The sequence below is a fragment of the Miniopterus natalensis genome, chromosome 12 (assembly GCF_054644295.1).
Source record: "Miniopterus natalensis isolate mMinNat1 chromosome 12, mMinNat1.hap1, whole genome shotgun sequence".
In the NCBI taxonomy this organism is placed as follows: Eukaryota; Metazoa; Chordata; class Mammalia; order Chiroptera; family Miniopteridae; genus Miniopterus; species Miniopterus natalensis.
Window position 1 is genome coordinate 71,588,587 of NC_142092.1, and position 20,325 is coordinate 71,608,911.

The 20,325-nt window shown below is 58.2% G+C and overlaps 2 protein-coding genes across 6 annotated transcripts; one reads left to right on the forward strand and one right to left on the reverse strand.

Annotated features, from left to right (window-relative positions):
* The first annotated feature begins 889 nt into the window (after nucleotides 1–889).
* UCK1 (uridine-cytidine kinase 1) lies at nucleotides 890–5,059 on the forward strand. Of its 2 annotated transcripts, none has more exons than XM_087823010.1 (7): nucleotides 890–1,183; nucleotides 1,415–1,574; nucleotides 2,393–2,489; nucleotides 2,679–2,821; nucleotides 2,910–3,004; nucleotides 4,062–4,110; nucleotides 4,471–5,059. In XM_087823010.1, the coding sequence occupies exons 1-7, from the start codon at nucleotides 890–892 to the stop codon at nucleotides 4,650–4,652; spliced, it is 1,020 nt and encodes a 339-aa protein (XP_087679136.1). In that variant the 3' UTR covers nucleotides 4,653–5,059. The 2 variants fall into 2 exon arrangements, with proteins under 2 accessions (XP_087679136.1, XP_087679137.1); XM_087823011.1 differs by having other exon boundaries at nucleotides 1,079–1,156.
* Nucleotides 5,060–6,102: 1,043 nt separating this feature from the next.
* On the reverse strand, nucleotides 6,103–19,932 carry POMT1 (protein O-mannosyltransferase 1). 4 transcript variants are annotated; one of them, XM_087823002.1, is made up of 20 exons: nucleotides 19,843–19,932; nucleotides 18,971–19,123; nucleotides 17,903–18,009; nucleotides 17,704–17,754; nucleotides 17,030–17,176; nucleotides 16,156–16,267; nucleotides 15,761–15,826; nucleotides 15,580–15,673; nucleotides 15,279–15,434; nucleotides 14,524–14,654; nucleotides 14,001–14,096; nucleotides 12,583–12,675; nucleotides 11,846–11,942; nucleotides 10,279–10,371; nucleotides 9,930–10,050; nucleotides 9,523–9,620; nucleotides 8,824–8,937; nucleotides 8,128–8,254; nucleotides 7,166–7,343; nucleotides 6,103–6,549 (listed from the first exon to the last, which is right to left on the reverse strand). In XM_087823002.1, the coding sequence occupies exons 2-20, from the start codon at nucleotides 19,090–19,092 to the stop codon at nucleotides 6,357–6,359; spliced, it is 2,196 nt and encodes a 731-aa protein (XP_087679128.1). In that variant the 5' UTR covers nucleotides 19,093–19,123; nucleotides 19,843–19,932; the 3' UTR covers nucleotides 6,103–6,356. The 4 variants fall into 4 exon arrangements, with proteins under 4 accessions (XP_087679128.1, XP_087679129.1, XP_087679130.1 ...); XM_087823003.1 differs by having other exon boundaries at nucleotides 19,839–19,914; XM_087823004.1 differs by lacking the exon at nucleotides 15,761–15,826.
* Nucleotides 19,933–20,325: the final 393 nt, after the last annotated feature.

Here is a 20,325-nt window from a genome sequence, read left to right on the forward strand (position 1 = left end):
TACCCAGCTCTCCTCCCAGCGCCTGGCTCCTGACCTTGCCAGGCTCACAGTGAGCGGGAGGACGCCCGCAGGCTCCTCTCCGGTTGCGGGGGCTTTCTCAGCTTCCCTCTCTCCAGGTCCATGAGGCTCAGGAGGCCCAGGCCCCTTGCACAGCCCGCCCCTGGCCCGCAGGAGCTGCCGGTAACCCCGGGGACAGGTGAGCGCCTCCGAAGCTGCAGACAGGGACCCGGCGCCTGCACAGGGCTCTGCTCTGTCCTGCGCCGCGCGTCAGCAGCACCGAGGACTCACGCAGAGCTCACACGCAGCAGGCGCTAGAGCTGCGGGGTCCTGACCCGAGGGGAAACCTACAGCTAGAACCCATCAGCATTCGCCTCCCTGGGCCAGGCGCCGGGGTGCAGGCGGGCCCCCCTGGCTCACAGCCCGCCCAGGACATGCGTCTGGAAGGTCATCCCGTGACCTCTGCCCACCATGTGGGAGAGGCCGAAGGAAGGGGCGGCTGTGGAGGGCAGCGGGGAGCAACGGAAGGTTCTAGCGGGGGGGTGGGCAGTGCGGAAACTCGGGTGGCCAGCGAGGAGGGAGCCCCGGCGAGCTAAGGCCGTGTCTGGGGAGGGGGTCGGGCCCGGGTGGCCCACTCGAGGCCGCAAAGCCAGTTCCAGGTTCCGCCCGGGCCGCGGGCTCGGGAGCTCCACGGGCCGGCGCTGCAGCCCCGGGGCCTCATTCCCGACGCCCCGGGCCCCGGAGGTGTGGGGGGAGGAAGCTTCCCAGCGCCGGCCCCCGGCAGGGGAGGCCGCCCGGCGCCGGGCTGAGCGCCTTTGGCTACTTTGCAGCAAACACGAGCCGCGCGGAGCCGCGGGACCGCCGAGGAGCAGCTGCCGCGCTCGGCTCACACATGCGCAGCGCCCCCCGCCGCCTCGGACTACAACTCCCGGCATGCCCCGCGCGCGCCCGCCGTCCCGCGCGCTCCCCGGAAGTGGAGCCCCGAGGAGGCGACTCCGGTCGCGGCGAGGGGGCGGTGGGGTCGGCTGGCTGCGGGAGGCGACGGCAGCGAGGACCCCGATGCGGGCGCGCGGTGCCGGAGATGGCCTCGCCGGGAGGCGACTCCGAGGGCGCGGGGCCCGAGGCGGAGCGGCCTCACCAGCGGCCCTTCCTGATCGGGGTGAGCGGCGGCACCGCCAGCGGCAAGGTGAGGGGCCGCCGGCCGGGGCCTGCGCGTCAGCGCCACCGGCCTCTCCCGAGGGGCCCCCGCCCCTGGCTGCGGGGCGCGGGGCGGGGAGCACGGGCAGCGAGTGGGGCGCCCCCCGCCTGGCCCCGCGGAGAGCCCGGGCACCCGCCGCCCCCCCCCCCGCCGTTCCCCCGTCGTCCTGGCCTCGCGGGCTGCGGTCAGCGTCCGGGGGTCCCCGCTTCTCCTTCCCAGTCGACGGTGTGTGAGAAGATCATGGAGCTGCTGGGGCAGAACGAAGTCGACCACCGGCAGCGCAAGCTGGTCATCCTGAGCCAGGACAGGTTCTACAAGGTCCTGACCGCCGAGCAGAAGGCCAAGGCGCTGAAGGGACAGTACAACTTCGACCACCCGGGTAGGGCTGGGGGCCTGCGGGCGCGCGGACCTGGGACTGGGCCCCGGTCGCCCAGAGACCCGAGTGGCCCCAGGCAATTCCCCAGACCCCCGAGGTGGAGCGGGTTTCGGGGCGGACTTTGCTGAGCTCTGCGGGCCCTGGGCAGGCCTGCGGCGGGACCACCCCTCCGCCTGTGGTGTGAGAAACCCAGTCGCCTTCCCGGTCAGGGAGCTTTGCACACACTGCTGTCCACTGTGGCCTTTCGTTTCCCATCCACGCCAGGCAAAGGTCCTGAGAGGCCAGCGTGGGAAGCAGTGGGTGAGAGCCCAGAGCCTGAAACTATTTCCTGGTCTGGTCAGGGGCCAGGGGAACAGGTGGCAGCGGCCGGGACACAGGGCACTACATGGGCCAGTTGGGCCCTGCCTGCCACACTCTGTGACTCACCCCCAGCTTCATTCTCTTCCTGGGGAGATGAGGGAAGAGGGCCCGGCGAGCCTCTGGGGTTATTTCCCAGAAAGAGAGAGGCAGGTGCCTAACCCACCCACCTGTCAGGGTTAGCTGGTCACGAAACCCGTGTTCAGACTTCCGGGCGGGATGGCAGCCTGGGCAGTGACATTGCCCGAGGTCAGTGAGGACAGGTCCATCCTGTGGTTTGCAGGACTGCAGAGGGCTCTGCAAATGTAAACTGTAGGGGCAGCTGCCAGTCCAAATGCTCCTTAGGGTCACTGGTATCCCCAGCCCCCAGCTGTGGCTGGCTGACCCCGCCCGAGGCTGGGGAAGTTCCCTCCTGTCCCAGCACAGACACCTGGACTGTCTTGCCTTTTGTCCCATCCCTGCAGATGCTTTTGATAATGATTTGATGCACAGGACTCTCAAAAACATCGTGGAGGGCAAAACTGTCGAGGTCCCAACCTATGATTTTGTGACCCACTCAAGGTAAGCAGGTGGCTGGGTCCTGGGAGCCAGTCAGGGCGACCCCTCCAGGGCTTATACAGAGCACCTGCAGCAGGCCCTGACCCACTGGTTTCTGTAGACACCCCTCTCCCACTGTGATGTGTCCTCTGTGGAGTTGGTGCCTAGGAGACCCCATCTCCAGCAGGGCCGTTTCCTGCTCTTGCCTCGCAGGTTACCGGAGACCACGGTGGTCTATCCTGCAGACGTGGTTCTATTTGAGGGCATCCTGGTCTTCTACAGCCAGGAGATCCGGGACATGTTCCACCTGCGCCTCTTTGTGGACACCGACTCTGATGTCAGGCTGTCGAGAAGAGGTAAGGCGGCCTCAGCCTCCCTGCCCCTGCCTGAGGCTGGGCACACATCCTGAGGTCTGACGTGGCCACCTGGCTCCTGTTGCTGCAGTTCTCCGAGATGTGAACCGCGGGAGGGACCTGGAGCAGATCCTGACCCAGTACACCACCTTCGTCAAGCCAGCCTTCGAGGAGTTCTGCCTGCCGGTACCCGCCTTTTGCTTACTTGGGAATGCCTTTCTCCCCTTTCTAAGACACACGATGCCCACGCTTTACAAGGGCTGAATCGTGGATGGACGTGGTCTGATTTATAAATGGAGAATTTAGTTTGTGCATAGCTCTCAGCTCTCCAGGCCTTCTCTGCCTTTCCCCCGTGTCCACACCGGCTCCCTCCTCCCTGCGTCAGGCCTTTACTCAGGTCGCTGGAGTTGCCTTTGCAGCGTAACCCGGGAGACCCCACTGCTCCGGGCCTCTGCCTTCTCTCTGTGTCCCTGGGGTGCTTCTCGTCGTTTGACCACACAGTCTATCTTGCTTACCCCCTTTGCTGGCCTTCAGCTCTCCTGCTCACTCAGCAGTGAGCCCGCCCAGGGGAGCCACACCTGGCCCTCATGGGTCTCCACTGCATGCAGACACAGCTGCCCCAGGGCTTGTCCCTGCCTGCTCTGTGGCTCTTTCCTTGTGACATGTCTCCTTGGCCCAAATTCACAAGCCTGCAACACCAGACGGTCCACAGGTCCATCCCACGGGCCACACCATTCCGCCTCTCCCTAGCACAAGCCTGGCAACAGTTAGCAACGCTTGGTGTGTCAGCAGCAGCACTGCTGCTGCCCTTGCCTGCAGAGCACCTGTGCTGGCCTGTCACTCCTCCGGGTTCTTGCAGAAGGTCCCTATTTGCAGAGGAAGCGCCCCGTGTTGTAGAGGCTGCCATGCTCCACCTGGCCAAGTGAATTAAGTTGTTAGCACAGACAGCTGTCCCCGAGACTGTTCATGGGATTAATAGCACAGAGTTTCGAAGATACCAGGAGAGGCACTGTTTCTTCCAGCTGCCTTGGCCCACCTTCTGCCTTACTTCCTGGAGCACCATCCCTCACCCCTGGTTGATAACCTGTCCCAAACTCTGTCCCCCTCCGGCCTGTGGCACAGGCATTTGGGCACCCCAGGGCTGGCTCCCCTGCCACTGCATCTAGCCGAGCCCTGAGCAGCTGGGTGTCACCTTGGAGTGGGGAGGGTGACAGATCCTTACAAGATCTTTTTTGTGTTGCAGACAAAGAAGTATGCGGACGTGATAATCCCCCGCGGGGTGGACAACATGGGTAAGAACCAGACCTGGGGGTCACTGCCCCCGTCTGCCCCCAGAGCCATGAGGCAGGCGCTGCCCCACCGCAGCCTTGTTACACACATTGTGTGTTACACCTCGCTAAAGCTGATGGAGAATAACTATAGAAAACTGGAGGAGTTACTGTTAGCAGAAGGTCTCTTACCCAGGCTCCCAGTCAGCAGAACCCTCGCTGACGAAGCAGCAAGTCTGGTGCTCAGGCCCGCGTGCATTCTGTCTGCTGAGACTCAGGGCGAGACAGATGTCACTGCTGGGTTTCACTGAGCGGGGCTCTCTGGGCTGGGCGGTCGCAGTGGAGGGTGCATGCGACTAACACTCTGTCGTCTCTTTGCCACAGTTGCCATCAATCTGATCGTGCAGCACATCCAGGACATCCTGAACGGGGACATCTGCAAGTGGCACCGCGGAGGGGCCAATGGGCGGAGCTCCAAGAGGACGTTTCCTGAGCCAGGAGACCATCCCGGAGTGCTGACTGCCGGCAAACGGTCGCACCTGGAGTCCAGCAGCAGACCACACTGAGGAGCGGCGCTCAGCCTCCAGCAGGTCCCCTGGAGGTGCCCGCCTGCCCCCAAATCACACCCTCCGCTTCCTCTCCGTCTGGGACAGCCTGTGCTATGAAGGTCAGGGGTCCTCAGTACCGGGAGCCTGGCTGCGTGCTCCAACCCAGTTCGATGGGTGATGGCAGTGTTTGCACCTGCTTCCTCGCCGTGCGGAGGGTTGGGAGTCTCAGGTCACTGAGAAATGCCAGAGTGAGCGGTGTCCTGTGGCGCTTACCTCCAGAAGGTGGCCAGGTGTTTTGGAGGACCGGAGAAACAGCCAGGAAGTGCTGGCTGTTCAGTGTTTTTGACTGATCTCACGGCAAGTTTTTCTAGTAGAATCTGATTGTCAACTGAAAGTTTGAAAATACTTTCCCATTTTGTTATACATCCCAGTGTTTTCTGTTCTATTCTGTTTATAACACCACGCCAGTGTTCTATTAACCCAGTTTCGTGACCCGCCAGTGGGTGGTGATTTAGCCTAGAACAGAGAGACGCCTCCTTTCTCTCGGCCTGTGCTCCAGGGAGAGCAGGGGAAGGAGCCCTGGTGACAAGCCCTGTCTTAACCACTTAACCAGCATCAGACAGAAGGCAGGGTCTCCTGCTCACCTGGCCCCCGAGCCTGCCTGTCCTCTCCTGGGGGGCGTCCAGCATGGGGTCCCTAAGCGCAGGGTGCTTTCTGGACAGCCTTCCCTAGTGTATCCCAGGGCGAAGTCCAGGATTCGCCACCTCTAGCCAAGGTGTGTGCTGGACAGAGAGGCTATGCTATGGCCCAAAGCCAGCCAGCTCCCTTGCTTACCCAAACCCTCGTGGCCTGTGTCGTCCTAGTGTCTTCCCTCCCCCATGGTGGCTGTGTGTAAAAGTGGTCCTTCCCCGTCACCACCAGCTAACCCGCACGAGAACTTCTGGTTTCTACCATAGTAACTAGTCACACAACTCGTGACATCAGCTGAGCACCATGGCTGGCTGCTGATGACTGCGACAGTTTTGTCAAGTACGTTGTTCCCTTTTGGAGAATCAATAAATAACACCAATATGAACACCAATTTGTCCCTTTTTAATTATACCAAAAAAGGCAAATCTGGGACAAGGAAACATACAGACAACACAAACCTTGACTATTGAGGACTCTGCTCACTTAGCAGAACCTCATGGTGGGGTTTGAAGAGTCAGCAAGAGTGTAGAAGACACAGAGAGGGTTAGTCTCCACCACAGTGACCAGAGGCCACGGACGGCCACCGCAGGGGCTTGACACTAAAGGGTTCCAGGGCAGCAACTCAAGGTCTCAAGGGGGACAGGCTATAGCTCGGCAGGTCCATTGGGTGCTTGGGAGGGAGGGCCAGGCCCGTCACCAAACCCCGCCACCCACATCTGTTAGGAAGACAGCCTTGTCTGGTCCAACCTAACTCGCCCATCACTGCCTGCTCCCAGCCTGTCCTCCTCAGTCACCAGGTCCCACACCAGCCACTCAACACTCAGCGAGCCCTAGTTTAGGGCCCCTAGGAATTTGTGGACACGGACACATTCTTTATTGCCTGGATAAAAAACCTGCTTAAAGTAAGGTGCTCATCCCAGGGCTGTTTTGAGAATGAAACCAGAATAGAGCCTTTGCCAGGCCTGGTCAGTCTCTACTGTGCTTGTCAAAAATAGCAACGACGGTTCTGCCTGGTCCTGACCCGGCAGAGGTTCACTGTGTCGGCTCCTGCTGGTGTTTTCGGATCAAGATGTCCCAGCTCTCTTTCCAGCGAAGGGCCTTAAGTTCACTGGGTGAGAGCGACCTGTCCCCGTAGGTCAGTGGGCGCAACACGTTAAACACGTGGCAGGCAGCGGAGAACCACGCCACCACCAGGGCGCGCAAGAGGCTCCTCTGGAGCTCGGACCTGTGTACGCCAGAGCAGAGCCAGGTGTGAGGGAGGCTGGCTACTCCCCATGACCACCACCTGCATGACGTCTCGGCCTCTGTCACCCTGGTGGTCACCAGCCTCAGCCTTTCTGTTCCTCCTGCCACTCCACCTGTCATCAGCCCTGCCACATCCTGGCTACACACAGAGCATGACCTTCCTCACTCATCTACTTCTCAGGTCTCCATGGCCTTTGCTCCATCTGAACTCAGACACCAGCGTAACCACAGCCCTCATGAGAAACTTCGTGGCTACTGACAACCGAAAAAGAGTCCACACCCTTCTCTGGCCTCCAGGGTGGCTCAGGTTTACACAGCTTTCTGGTTTCTCTCCTCTGTGCCCCACACAATCCGGCCAATAACCACTGACTATTTGGGAACACTCCCTGTGTTTCCGAGTTCCTCGCCCCTCGCCTCTGCCCGGTCTCTGGGCCACAGGCGTCTTTCCTGTTTCCCATCCACACCAGCTGCTCTCACCTTCCTGGCAGCCACAGCTTCATCCTCTGAGCCTGTGGTGCCTTAACCCATTCCCCACCATACTGAAGAGGTCACTGAGGAGTCCCCTGCCTCCTCAGGCGTGGCTGCGAAGCCCATACCTGCACAGGTGTTCGCTGACGTGCTGCAAGACCACAGGCAGCAGAAGGATCTGGAAGGTGAGTGCAGGCAGGTAGTGGTAGAGGAAGAGCGTCTTCTCCATCAGGAAGAACGGGAGGTAGTTCATTGCCCAGCCACCGGCACACAGGGCCCCGGCCAGCACCCAGCGCAGCCAGGAATCTGGGGAAAGGCGTCTTAAGCCAGCACTGTGACTGCGGACAGATCTGGCGGGGCTCTGCCAGTCAAGTTCCACCCCTGCTCACTTGTCCCTAAGTCACATGCTCAGCTCTCCACTCTCGACTTCCTACCCTCCCACCCCACCCACTTCCCACCATCCTGAAGAAGGAACAGACTGTGTCCTAAGAACCTCCTGCAGCTGATGGGTCCTCACTGTCCCTCTCCTCTGAGAAATACCAGCCCTTGGGGGCCAGGCCAAGCCTCTGCTGCTGGTCACCATCTGCAGGCTGCCATGTATTAGGAATATCTAGCTGGGTCCGATTCCTCAGGAGCTGGGGAGGGGCCACGCCGCCCAGTGGGGAGAAAGGACCGGTTCTGGAGCCCAGCAGCGTGAAGGTGCCTTCAGGGCCCTGCCTGCCCTGGGGCTTATTCCTTTTCTGTTTCAAGATGGTTTTAAGCGGGTTCCTGTTACTAGCAAACAACCAGCTCTCTGGACTGGGCACCCACAGTGGCTCTGTTCCAGCCATTTCGGAACCTGCCAGAAATGTGGCACCGAAGCTGCTCCGTCCTGGGCTCATGAGCAATCCCTGCCAGTACCTGCACCTCCCTGGAGAAGCCACTAAGGCCATGTGGGGGACGAATTGCTACATTCTGTCTCTGGGAGACAAAAACAATTTAAGTTCCCCAGAGAAAATGCTGTCACCTAAAAGCAGAGCTTCCTGGTGAGCTGAGCTCTGGTCAGAACTAGGAGGAGGGGGCAGGAACACCTGTGGTGCAGCTCACTCACCCTCGGGGAGGTCGCAGATGTTTCTCCTGCGTCTCAACAGGTACCAGCAGAAGAGCAGGGTGTACAGCACAGTAGCGAGGCCGGCTGAAGCCCAGATCACCACGTTTCCCAGCAGGTGGATCTGAGCCTACGAGGGTGGAGATGTTGTACGCATGGCCTCCATCAAGGGAGCGCCTCCAGCCCATGGCTGAGATGGACTGGCCTGTTCTGGATGAGCCCCTTTCTAGAATGTGCAAAATTTCTCTACAGCTGGAGGAGCTGGGACTGTTTTCAACAGTAGAGCTGCCCCCAGAGGAACTCACAGAGCAACGTAGAGCTAAGAGGTGCCGCCCAGCTCTGCCTTTACGGTGACCCTCAGCTGTGCTGGGCAGGGAGAACGGTGAGTGCTGTTAGCTCGAGTCACCTGTGAGTGGTGGCAAAGCACGACTCTCCACCTTTCTACCGGGTGAAGCAACATCTGCCTAAATGAGGCTCTGACGGCTCAGACACCAGGTGCTGTGCATGAAACAGCAGGGACACGTTAAAAAACACTTTTGCTAGAAAGAGGAGCAGTGCTCCCACCGAAGAAGAGCTTGGCTTCCTTCCTCATGGAGACATGATCTCACTCCCCAGGCCTCGGTGAGGATGGCCCTGGAGAAAGCCAGACTCGTGGGAAGCAGAGGGAGGGCTCTCAGGGCACGTGGCAGCCCTGCTTACACTGGTCCTGGGGTGCAGCCAGTAGGCGATGTTGGTGTCCAGGGTGACCCAGTCCAGCGGTGTGGAACTGTATTTGTGCTCCGAGTCGTCGCTCCTCACTGTCAGCATCCTCCACTGCAACACAGCCAGGGGCTCAGTCAGCCAGCTGGATACCTGCATCACTCAGGGATGTGTTGGGGGCTGGAGCAAATGCTGCCCCTGCACGTGGGAAGGGGGGGCGGTCCAACCTCAAGCTCATTTGAACAAGCAGCAGAGTTAGTGTGCAGGCCTGATAGGCAGGCTCGTCAGAGACCTGAAGTCCAACCTGGGGGTGGCCGGGAAGTGGCCTGCCCCAGGGGCTCCTGTCACTTGTCTATAGATAAGCAACTGCCTGGAGCTAAGGGCACATGTAGATAAGGGACCCCGTTTCTGGTTTTGATCCCTTTAGGGCTCCTCACATTCTGACCTGCCCTGGGGCTGCAAAACGTGGCCTGCTGACTAGCTGCAGAGGCTCCTGCCTGCAGAACCACAGGCCTGGGACCCACAGTGCTGCACGTGTCACTTGCAGCGAAGGGAGGGACATGCTCCTCACTGCTGACCTGGGTCCCAGTTTAAAGACCGACCTTGGGAAGATGTGAACCTTACAGACCATGGTGCTTTCCCTGGCAAGGAGCCAGCTCTCGAGGAGCAAAGTCATGCCTCCCTCCACCCACAAGTCACCTGCAGCTCCGAGAATCTGGCCATGAAGCTCAGGTTTCTGTTGATGTCCACCTGAGTAGGTGAGTGCAGCTCCAGCTCCCTCTCCTTCTGTTCCTGGCCTGACCAAACACACCAGAACCCAAAGAACATAAGCGGAGTAAAGGCAGGGAGCTCAGAGACTGTCAGCTCATCCAAACTGTCTGCCCTGCCTTTCACACCCACAGTGATTCATACGCAGGATCATTTCCTTCTCCCCATGCACAACGACTGGGAAATTAGGATCCTTTGACCCATGGAAAGCGGGGCTCACAAGACCTGCCAATGACCATGCAGCCTCAGTGGGGCGGGCACAAGAGGGGACATGTTGACAGAGCGTGGGAGACATGGCTGGGAGCTCACTGGGGTCTCCACCACCAATGAGGACTCACTTCTGCCGTAGCGATGCTCCTCCACGGTCCACACTGCGCTCTCGTGGTAGCCCCGGGACAGCTTCTCCCCAACCACCTCCAGCTGCCGAAAGCCCCAATCAGGGAGGTGGGCCCCACTCAACTGGAAGAGGGGACAAGAGGGCATGAGATGACAGCCCAGTGGGGAAGGGAGGGCCTGCTGCCTGGTCACTCTGCCAGCCCCCAGCGAGGGCACAGACTATCCTCTAGCTTCAGGGGAAACAGCATCCACTTTGTGCACACGTCCTGGGGGCAGGGTCGCTCGGCCCAGAGGTCCCACAGAGTGTGAGAGTGCAGAGTGTGGCCAGGCCAGGCCCAGCAGTGCCCGTACCTTCAGGATGGCAGAAGTGTTCAGGTGCACGAGGCGGACCTCGGACAGGATGGTCTTCCAGGTCTCGGCTTCTGATTCTCTGTTCACAATGTCCTGTAAGAGTGGATCTGCCCATTATGTTTCTTTCTCAGGTTTCCTCAATGTGAAGGTGAAGCCCAGTCAGCAATCACTGAAACTGATGTGGCTGATTCTCGGGGTGGGGGGCACAGTGCTCTACTACAGGGGAGCTCGGGCTTCACAGCAGAGACCAAAGACCGATGCCCGACCCACACTTCTGGGTGCCTGGTCACTCACAGGGCTCAGAGCCTGGAGGTTAGAGACTGTCCCCAAAAGGTATCCTCAGGGAACTCCTGATATTGGGTAATAAAAAACTAACATCTAAGAGGGCTTGGCATTGTCATAGCCTTGAGATGGCCCCATGAGGTCACACAGCCGTTGATAAGAATCAGAGAACCCCAGAGGCTGTGCTGTGTTCAGCAGGCCTCCCTGTTCTGTGAGGGGCTGAGGGGGCCACCAGTAGGAACTGAGGAGGTGGAGGCAGAGGAAAGGGATGATCAATGAACCTTCAGCAGCAAGGGGAGGGGCGGGATCCTCAGAAGAGGCTCCCTCAGGAGAGCTCCTGATGGCAAGGGGTGGGAGCAAACAACTCCGACCAAGGTGGAAAGGCTGGGGGAGAGGAAGATGAAGCAGGTACACCCGACATCACAGCACAAGAATGTCTGTCACGTGCAAAGGGGGCGCAGAGGTGCCCCAGGCCTTGCTGAGGGTCTTCCAGCCACAGTGCATCAAGCTGGATGTGTAATTCACACCATCGAGAACCAAACAGGGCTGGGGGGCTGGGTTAAGTGGGGAGCTGCTGCTGCAGTCTCGAGGCTGGCAGGAATCTGACCCACAGGAGGTGACTCCAGTGCCATTACTGAGAGCACTGAGTGCGGCTCACATCCTTGAAGTTAAGATAGTCCAATGGTCTAAAACTCTATAATGTCCCTCCTGCCATCTCCCCCAGGACTCCTCGTGCAGTTCTGGAGATCGAGACTCATTGTGTAAGGGACAACGTTCCCCTGGTCACTCGGAGGAGAGTGGCCACCGTCCTGTCTCTGGAAGGGGCAGCCCCCAGGAATCCCCCACTGGAGGGCCAGGCCTCTCCTGGGGAACCTGTGACAAGGGCAGGTGCTAATACGACGCCAGGGTTCCCCGAAGGCTCCCAGGTTGACTGAGGGTGGCCAGAGCACCTGACCCCGTATTCAGTGACCCAGTCGTGAAGCTGACCAAGTGACCACATCAGAGGGCACCTCCTCCTGGCAGAGCCATGTGGGCCACACAGGCCCAGCACCGAGCATTTACCAATTGTTGGTAAACTGTTTGCCTGATACAGGCACCCCCCCCTCCCCCCAACTCATGGTCTGGGGAAGAGGAAATCTGTTCCCTGTGAAAACCACTGACCTTCTGTAACTAAAATCGCTTTCCCAGTTTTACACCTGGATCAGAATTAGGCTAAGTGGTGGTTTCAAATGTTGTTAGGAAGTGTGCGTGCTGCCCACCATCACGACCAGTCTCCCAGACTCACCAGCCTCCAGAGGCTCTGGGCAGGCATGGAGATATTGTAGTCAACATAGCAGGACACCTCCTGAGCATGCGGGTTCAGGGGAGCGGCCACATCATGCCTGCAACACCAAACAGCACTCACAGGGGATTCCTCAAAAAAGCTGCTTTTCAGAAACAAAGCAGCTTGGCCTTAAGAGACAGCTGGTCGCACAGTGGCTGCAACCCAAGGATGCAGCACCTGAGCAGGGCGTGGTGATAAATGAAACTAAAACAGCAGAAACGCTGCGATAACCATGTTTCCAGGGGGAAGTATGGCTAGGTGACTGGAGACACTGGCGGCAGTGCAGTAAGGGGCAGCCCGGGCACCCCAAAATGTAGGGGCTGCTCAAAGGTCAAGTAGGGTGAGGGCTGAGAGCCAATGTGTCCCAACCCCCCAACCCTACTGAACCCCAGTTCCAGTCCTGCTGGGCTCACTGAAACTTTGGGAAGCACCCCCAATAGAGGAGCTTCTTTGCTCCCTGCACGGCCAACCCACGTGCTCTCCCACCACCTGCACCCTTGAAGCTCCCAGCCGGCCAACGGCTTCCCAGGCCCTGGTCCCTCACTAAGGCATCTCCTCCCCTCTGCTCAGCTGCCGTCCCTGGGTTCCTGCCCACATCAAGTGCAGGCTGGTGCTGCTGCAGCCCCAGGGAGGAGGGCAGCAGGGTGAGCACAGACGCGGGGACTCTGGAAGGGAGGAGGGCAGATAGTGGCACTCACGTGTTGAGAAAGCGTGTGGTCATGCCGTGCACCAACTGCACCACGTCTCCGTGCCTCACGGGCCTTGGCGGGCTGTTCACCTCCAGCTGGTGCCTGGGGAGACAGGCTGGCTGGAAGGCGCGGGGCCCACTGCCCCCCCGCCCCGGAGTCACACACCTCGCTGTGTCCAGGGCTCCAAGTGCTCCCAGTGGGGACAATATGGAATTGTGCAGCCGCCCAGCAGTCAGTCCCTTATCCAAAGTGAGCTCGTGTAAACAGAAAACGTTACTAAACCCATTTCTGAAACCTATGGCCACATTCCGGGCTTCCAAACATGGTTCTCTGCTGCCTTCATTCTTGAGCTGCTCTGTTACCTACGATGCCACGGTGACCACTCAAGAGACCAGAGACCCTTCTCTACCAGACAGATGTTCAGTGCCCACCAATGAAAGGTACTCAGGGCCCAATAGGTCCCAACACAAAGCTGAACACGAGGCACGGCTGCTGCCCCAAGTTACTGCAGTAAGTGGAAACCCATGAGTAAGTGAGCAATGAGTAAGTGACGACCGTTGTGGGGAAGCCATCGGGACAGTGACTAAGAGGAGTGTGTGGAGCCCTGGAGGTGGTCAAGGCAGTCTCCTGGAGGAGCTGACCCCCAAGATTTAAGTAAGAAGGAGCCAGTCAGGTGGGATTCTTCCAGGTTGCGGGACAGGCAGTAATGCAAAGCTCTTGGGAAGGAGCTGGAGCAGTGAGTGTGTGAGGGACGGGCAGGAGGAGCTGGAGCAGTGAGGGAGTGAGGGGCAGGAGGAGCTGGAGCAGTGAGTGTGAGAGGGGTGGGCTGGAGGAGCTGGAGCAGGTGGTGTGAGCCCTACAGGCCACCATGTGGGGTCTGGAGTTCATTTGAGGGCAATGGAAGCTGGGCCAGGGGGTTGAGCATAAGTTGTGTTTTAAAGGACCACTCGGGGGGCCCCGCTGAAGCTGGGGGCGTGGGGGAGTGGAAACAGGCTGCGAGGGGGATGGGGAGGGGGAGATAGAGACCTGGGTGGGTCGTTTGGAGGCAGAACCATTAGGACTGGCTGGCTGGTTGGCTGGCTGGCTGACTGGCTGGCTGGCTGTGGGGAGTGAGAGCGTGAGAGACCTCCATCTGTGAGACCTGAGCATGGTGGAGGGGGAGGAGGAGTAGTTGGACCAGGCCTGTCAGACACCAGGACAGACTGAGCAGGCAGCTCACTGTGGAAAGATCTAACCCCGGACCGAGGGATCATTAGCACAGAGGTAGACTCCAAGCTTTGAGGGGAGGAATGTGGACAGAGATGAGGGCCTGGTACTGCCCCCGGGGGCACCGTCCGGCCAGGCCGGGAGGTGAGCTCTGTCAACCACACTTGAATTTTTTAAAAAAATTGTGAGCCCTGACTGGGAGGCCCAGGACCTGTACACACCTCCCGGGGTCCTTGACAATCCACCAGTTGTTGACGTCTTTGAAGGGGTAGCAGGTCACTTGCTGCTGGTGGGAGCTGCCTCGGCCGTTCTCATATCTGCATGAAGGAGCCAACAAAGACTGTGTGTGAAGTGGGCAGGCGGAGGGCCAGTCGGCCCCTCTCCCACGGCTCCTGTACACACTTCCTAGCAAGGTGTTCGTGGGAAAGTAAGGATGAAACAGAGAAGTTTAAATCTAAGAGGAGCTGGAACACATGAGCCTACGCAGCACACACAACAGGCAGAACATGACCCGTGTGGTGCCACATGGCTGTCCTGTGACTGTCACGTGCATGTACCGGAGCGTCAGCCCAGCGAGACCCTCTCCCTGGTTTACACACAGAGTTGACAAGACTCTGAAAATCAGATCTAAAAGCTCAATTTCTTTTTGTCTCACAAACCTCTTCATACAATGTGAATGATGGTAACAGAACAAATATGAAAAAACATCTTATGACCTTCCAATAAAATGGCCACTTTCCTTACATCATGGGGTAGGTGCTCTGGTGCGAGTGCAGCCAACAGGGCACAGGTTTGCCTGAGGCGCTCTTCAGAGTCACCTGGGAGCCGTAGGCCACCTCCAGGGGCTGGCCCTGCGTGATCCGAGCCAGCCCCCCCTACAAAAGCCAAAAGGGGGCAAGTGAGAGAGACAGTCACAGAGCCTCTGACAGCCGCGTCTCCATCTGGGGAGCATATTTGGGGTGCTGGTAATTATCATTACATAAGACAAGACCAGTCATGTCACACTAATCGGAACTGTAGCTACCGCTGACTGAATGCCGCCTCAGGGCCAGGCGCTTGGCTGACCCTTCCACACACCTCACCGAGCTCTGACCGTGTCCCGGGAGACAAGACAATGACGTCTGCTTAGGAGATGAGAAAACAGACTTGAGTGAGAGTTGCCCAGCATTTCCAAACAGGTCCCTGGGACTCCAGGCCACGATTCCTAACCATCTCAACTGGGACATTTGACTATTTCTGCAAAGTTCGTGTAAACGAAGCCCAGCATTGAGTCTGTCCTCGGGAGCCTATGCGCCCGCCTGGAGCCGGTGGGACTTCACGGTGGTCTCAGGGGTCACAATGACCAGAGCTAACCCTTCACTCATTTCTACATCATCAGTATACACAGAACTAGTTTAAAATACTGAAGCGGATTCCTCATTTCTTGATTTGGCTTTTCCTCTACCGCTCATTTTATAGTGTTTATGTAAGAGACTTTGAGTCTACTACGGCCCTCTCACCTCCAGGCTGGCCTGGAACGCGCTGGACATGATCTGGTCGTGGGGCCCGGAGCGGTAGAGCAGCGTCAAGTGGATGTAGAAGAAGAGCAGGTACATGACTACCGGGACGACTACCAGAGCCACTGCTCGGGCCAGCACATGGCCAAGCACACAGACCTGTGCACAGAGGCACGCCCACGTTGCACAGAGCAGGCTCCAGCCTCCCAAGCCCTCCTGAAGCTTCTCCACCCAAAGCCCCATCCCACCCCTGCGCACCCCACGTGGCCAGCCTCGCATCACACGCACCATGATCAGCACCTACATTTGACAGAGTCTGGTCTCCGATCAGGTACCAGGCGTGGACGGCGGCAACTCCGAGCACCAGCAAGTAAGTGAAAACACCCATGTATTTGATGCTGAAAAGACCGATGGAGAGGACGTTAAAATGAGACAGAGACGAGGACTGGGTGTGGCTGCTGCCTCAGACCTGGGGCCAGACTCACCCGACAGCACAGGAGCAGGCCACACCCGTCAGCATCAGCCACAGCCACCAGTTCAGGGAGAAGGGCCTGGGGATGGGGGGGAAAGCGGAGCTGGGACAGTCCTCCCAGATCTCTCGGGCTGGCTGGCTGCACCGAGCTTCAGGGAGAAGGAAAATGAATCCCCATCTTCCAAAACATCGGTCTCGGCAGGTTTTCTTTTTGGCCAGAATGTTTCTCCAGTTAGTTGAAGTTACAGAAAAAGGAGAGTGTGTTAACGGTGTTTATGAAGTCACAGGCCAAAGGCCAGTCTGGGTGACCGAGTGAGAGAGCCAGCAGCTCCCCAGACTGAAAAGGCACCGGCCCTTCCTGGCCTCTTCCTTCTCATTCACTAGAAGCACAGGTCCCACGCGCCATACCTGTGTTTCTGGCAGTTGGAGAACTTCAGGTAGGACAGCACGGCCAATAGATTAAAGAATATTAGCACCGATTCCAAGAGCATTAGCCTTGACTGAGTGATCAGCGCATTCTCTGTTGGAAAGAGGACATGAGGGCAAAGGTATAAAACCACCACAAAAAAGCAAACACTCCAAACCGCTCAGAACATGAAGGCGGGATGTCTGGAACCGGGCTGTCTGAAGGGGACTCGCTCCCCAACCATGAAGGCAAATTCTTAGGTGTGAGTCACACCTGCTAAGACCGTGTGACCTTGGGGAAGTCACTGAGCTTTCCAGAGTCTTTCTTTTTCTCACTTGCAGAAGCAATTCCAACTCTGTAGGGCTGCTGTGAATGCTCTAACATTGTCAGCACAGGGTCTCCATTAGAGCTGTCACCGGATAAACAGTGATCTTTTTATTTGATGGTATGACTTGGCAGGTGAGGTCATTTCACTTGTTTAGAAACGGGGGCTGGGAGACCCTTTCTGAGGAAGATCAACTAACTACTCAGTCCATCTCAGCAGGTTGGGGCCTGGGAGGTGGTAGAACAAGGCAGGTTGTCCGTGAGTGGCAGACATGGATGCAGGTGAAGGTGCTCAGTCACCTAGGCACACTGTCTGGACAGCCCCGATTATATGGCCACACCTCCATACTCTGAAGTCTGGCTACCCTCCGCAGCAGCCCACAGCCTGGGAGCAGGGTAACTCCCAGAGTAAAATGTGGACCAAGTGCCTGAGTTCCATCCTGTGAGCAGAAGCCGCTGTGGAGGGGCACGTCTACTAAACCTGAGCTCTCCTGGGCCAGCACCTGGTTCCTCTCTGCACCACACCAGGGCAGGCAGCAGTCCAGGTCTTACCAATAAGCATCAGGAGAGCAGCTCCCATGGCGGCACAATGAGAGAAATGAAGCTCCCACAGGATCTGGTAGGCCATGGGGACTGACAGGGCCCCTGCAAGGGCTGGCAGCAGGCGCAGGGACCACACAGGCACGTTGCTGCTGTATTCTAGAAAGCAACCACAGTGAAGCTGAGCGCATCGTGTTTTCAAATGGAGTTTCACATTCACACACTCCAGGAAGAAAGTTTACAGGCCTGGGACCTCATCAGGAACTGAGTATGGGAGTATGCTTTGAAATGAGCTTGCTACAGTCAAGGATCAGCTCTCATTATGCCCAGGAATGATTACTAAGGATCTGAAATTAGTTAATGCTTTACTTATTTATAAATTCACCCCACCTATTTCCTAAAACATGTGGCAACACACATACAACTTATACAAAAGATCATTGAGATAAGCTGGACATAAAGACTGTGCCATGTGTACCAAAAACCAGAATGAAGATAATTATCGTAACTAAATACTAAGATGTTTGCCAGGTTTTTTGAAAAGTCTGTCACTTGTATCCAAGCTATTTATCGTGCCCTGGACTCAGATGAACAAAACACAGCTGTTAATCCCTACGAAGGCCACTAGCTCTCCATTCTAGTACAGGGTGTGCAAACTAACAAGGGATGTGAAGATGACCATTTACCTGCTCCAATTCTGTTCCACAGAAAGTTACCGTCGAATCCTCCTAAATAACCTAAAACAGGATTAATCAGTAACGGTCCCATCCAGCGGTATCTCAGGAATGCCAAGTGGGTGGCAGCCAATAGGGAAACAATGGTAAATAAGTAGTAAGATGCGGCTTCCACCCTCAAAAATGACCTGTAAGTTTTAAAGGATCCTACCTCCCAAGGCCAGCAACATGTGGCCAAATGGCGGTCCACTGCTGTCCACAAAGAAGACCCGCTTCATGTAAAAAGAGATGTACTGCCCATAATATACTTCATCGAAACTGAAAAACAAACCCATGCTGTATTTTATTATAAACTTGAGCTGTGAAAAGGTGCCAGGATAAACGTACAGCTGGGTTTTCCAACCGGATCCAGGGAGCAATCAGCAAAGGTCAGATGTCCACCCCAACCACGTCGGGTCCCCAGCATCCTCTATCCACAGGGACGGGCCTTCCCTAGCTTTCCATTTAGGGATGTGCCATCAGCCTGCCCCCTGAAAGGCCTCGAGGACCTGAGGCTAATCCCCTTGTCTGTCAGCTCAATGTGGGAACCAACTGCAACAAAATGTTTCCAGATGAGGACCTGGAGGAATTGTTGTCAATTCTTATTAGGTGTGGTGATGCTACTGTGGTTGTGGTTTTTTTAAGAATCTGATATTTTAGAGATATACGTATACTGAATTACTTGTGAATGATACATGTCTATGATTTGCTTAAAAAAAAAAAATCCACTATAGGGAGGGGGTGGCTATGAGTTGGTAACTGTAGAAGCTGGGTCATGAATACATTGGTGAGGAGGTCATCATACTAGTTCCCCCACTTTTGTATATGTTTGATGTTTTCCACAATAAAAAGTTAAGCAAGAAAGAACACATGTATTAGATAATAAACAGTCCTTTAATAATAAAAGGAATCATTTCCCATTATGACAAAGAACGCCCTCTAAGGTCAATGAGGACTCACTTCCACAGTCCTCAATCTTCTGCCTTCCGATCTCCAGGTGTTAAATGGTCACCTGGGGAGACTGGCACCTGCTACAGACCCAGGGGGCAAGGCTGAGCAAATGGACGCCGCAGGGGTTTCCCTGGGGGACAAACCAGCATCTCCTCTAACTGCCGCAAACATCCATCACCAAGAAGCCCAGAATTTCACTCTCCCATTTATGCTGTTTTAAAAAAAGGCACTTCCTGTCACCAACAAATGACAGTTCTTCCCGACTCGCTCAGGGCACGGTTTGGCTTACACCACAGCCCTGGGATAGGTGAGTCGCCACAGCCGGCTCAGCAGCCCCGCCACCGTCAGAGCCACCACGTTCAAGTTGACGTCCGCGGTCACCACTACCGGGCGCTGCCAAAACCCCATCATCTTGTAGGAAAGCAAGCCCGGGGAGCAGACCCTGGAAAAGACCGACAGAGCTGTCACCAGGCAAGGTGGCGACCAGGAAGGCTCCCGGAGGCTGCGACAAGGACCCGAGGCGCCAGCGAGACCACGCTGTGGGACCCTCGAGAGTCTCAACCACAGTGGGAGTTCAGGGACCTCAAGACTGAATAAGCGCTCATTCAACAGCTCGCCCAACGCCTGCGGGGCGCTTCCCGGGCCCGAGGCCGCCGGGAGGGAGCAGCCGGCCTTCCCGGCCTCCCGCCCGGCAGGGCGCCGGCGAACCCCGGCCTCCACCTCCCGGGCCCGCCCACGCGCCCCCCCCCCCTCCTTGGGCAACAGCAGCCCAGGCGCCCCCTTCGCGCCCCGAGGCCTCACCCTCCGAGGAGCCCTGCTCCGCCCCGCCCCGCTCCGGCCGCTCGGCTCCCGGCGCCCCCGCCCTGAGGCGGCATCGGCAGCGGGCCCCGCTCCTCCCCGCGGCGCTCCGCTTCTCTCCCGCACGCCGCGCTTTCCCGGGCCTCTCTCTTTCCCAAAAGTTTCACCTGCCCCCGCGCGCCCCTCTCCTTTCCCCAGGCGCCCCCCTTCTTTCCCCAGGCGCCCCTGTCCCGGCCCCGGCCCTGTTCCGACAGCACCCGGCGGCCCGGTCCCGGCTCGCCCTCAGGCCGCGCGGGCGCTTCCTGCGCTCTCTCCGAGGCCCCCCCGACCCGCCTCTCGTCCCGGCGCCGCAAACGTACTCACGTTTCTTTTGGTCCTCACAGAGCAGCTTCTCCGGCCCGGCCACGCGTGGGACCCACCTGAGAGTGCGGACCCGGCGCGCGGGGCGGGGCGAGGCAGCTCCAGCGACGCCGGTCGCCCCGCGCGATTCCTCGCGCCTGCGCCGTCCGCCCGGCAGCGGCGCGCGTGCGCACGAGGCGAAGGCGGCGCGCGTGCGCCCTGGGCTGGCGCCGGGGACCTTGGCCCGCGGGAAGCCTCCTTCCCGACACCTGGTCCACGCGCACGTTAATGCCGATGGGCTGCTGCAGGCTGCGTGGCTGCAACGCCGCTGCCCGCCAAGACCTGCTCACACATCGGCCACCCCGCCCTGGCACTAGGTGACTTACCCGGACTCGCCCGGCGGCGAGGGCTCCCCGGGCCCGGGAGGAGCGGGGCTGGGCTCGGCCCGGCCTTCCTCGGGCTCCTCGGGCAGTTGTGTGAACCCGAGCCCAGGGAGCAGTGGACTGG

Bases quoted from the DNA above. Each gene is read 5' to 3' on its own strand.
- POMT1 (XM_087823002.1), bottom strand. From the start codon at position 19,092: ATGATGGGGTTTTGGCAGCGCCCGGTAGTGGTGACCGCGGACGTCAAC. The intron at 15,827-16,155 runs GTATGGCGCGTG...CCCCATCCCCAG, and splicing joins TCCAACTGCCAGAAACACAG to GCCCTTCTCCCTGAACTGGT. The intron at 15,674-15,760 runs GTGAGTCTGGCC...CGGTCTTTTCAG, and splicing joins GCCTGCTCCTGTGCTGTCGG to CATCAAATACATGGGTGTTT.
- UCK1 (XM_087823010.1), top strand. From the start codon at position 890: ATGCGCAGCGCCCCCCGCCGCCTCGGACTACAACTCCCGGCATGCCCC. The intron at 1,184-1,414 runs GTGAGGGGCCGC...TCTCCTTCCCAG, and splicing joins GCGGCACCGCCAGCGGCAAG to TCGACGGTGTGTGAGAAGAT. The intron at 2,822-2,909 runs GTAAGGCGGCCT...CTGTTGCTGCAG, and splicing joins TGTCAGGCTGTCGAGAAGAG to TTCTCCGAGATGTGAACCGC.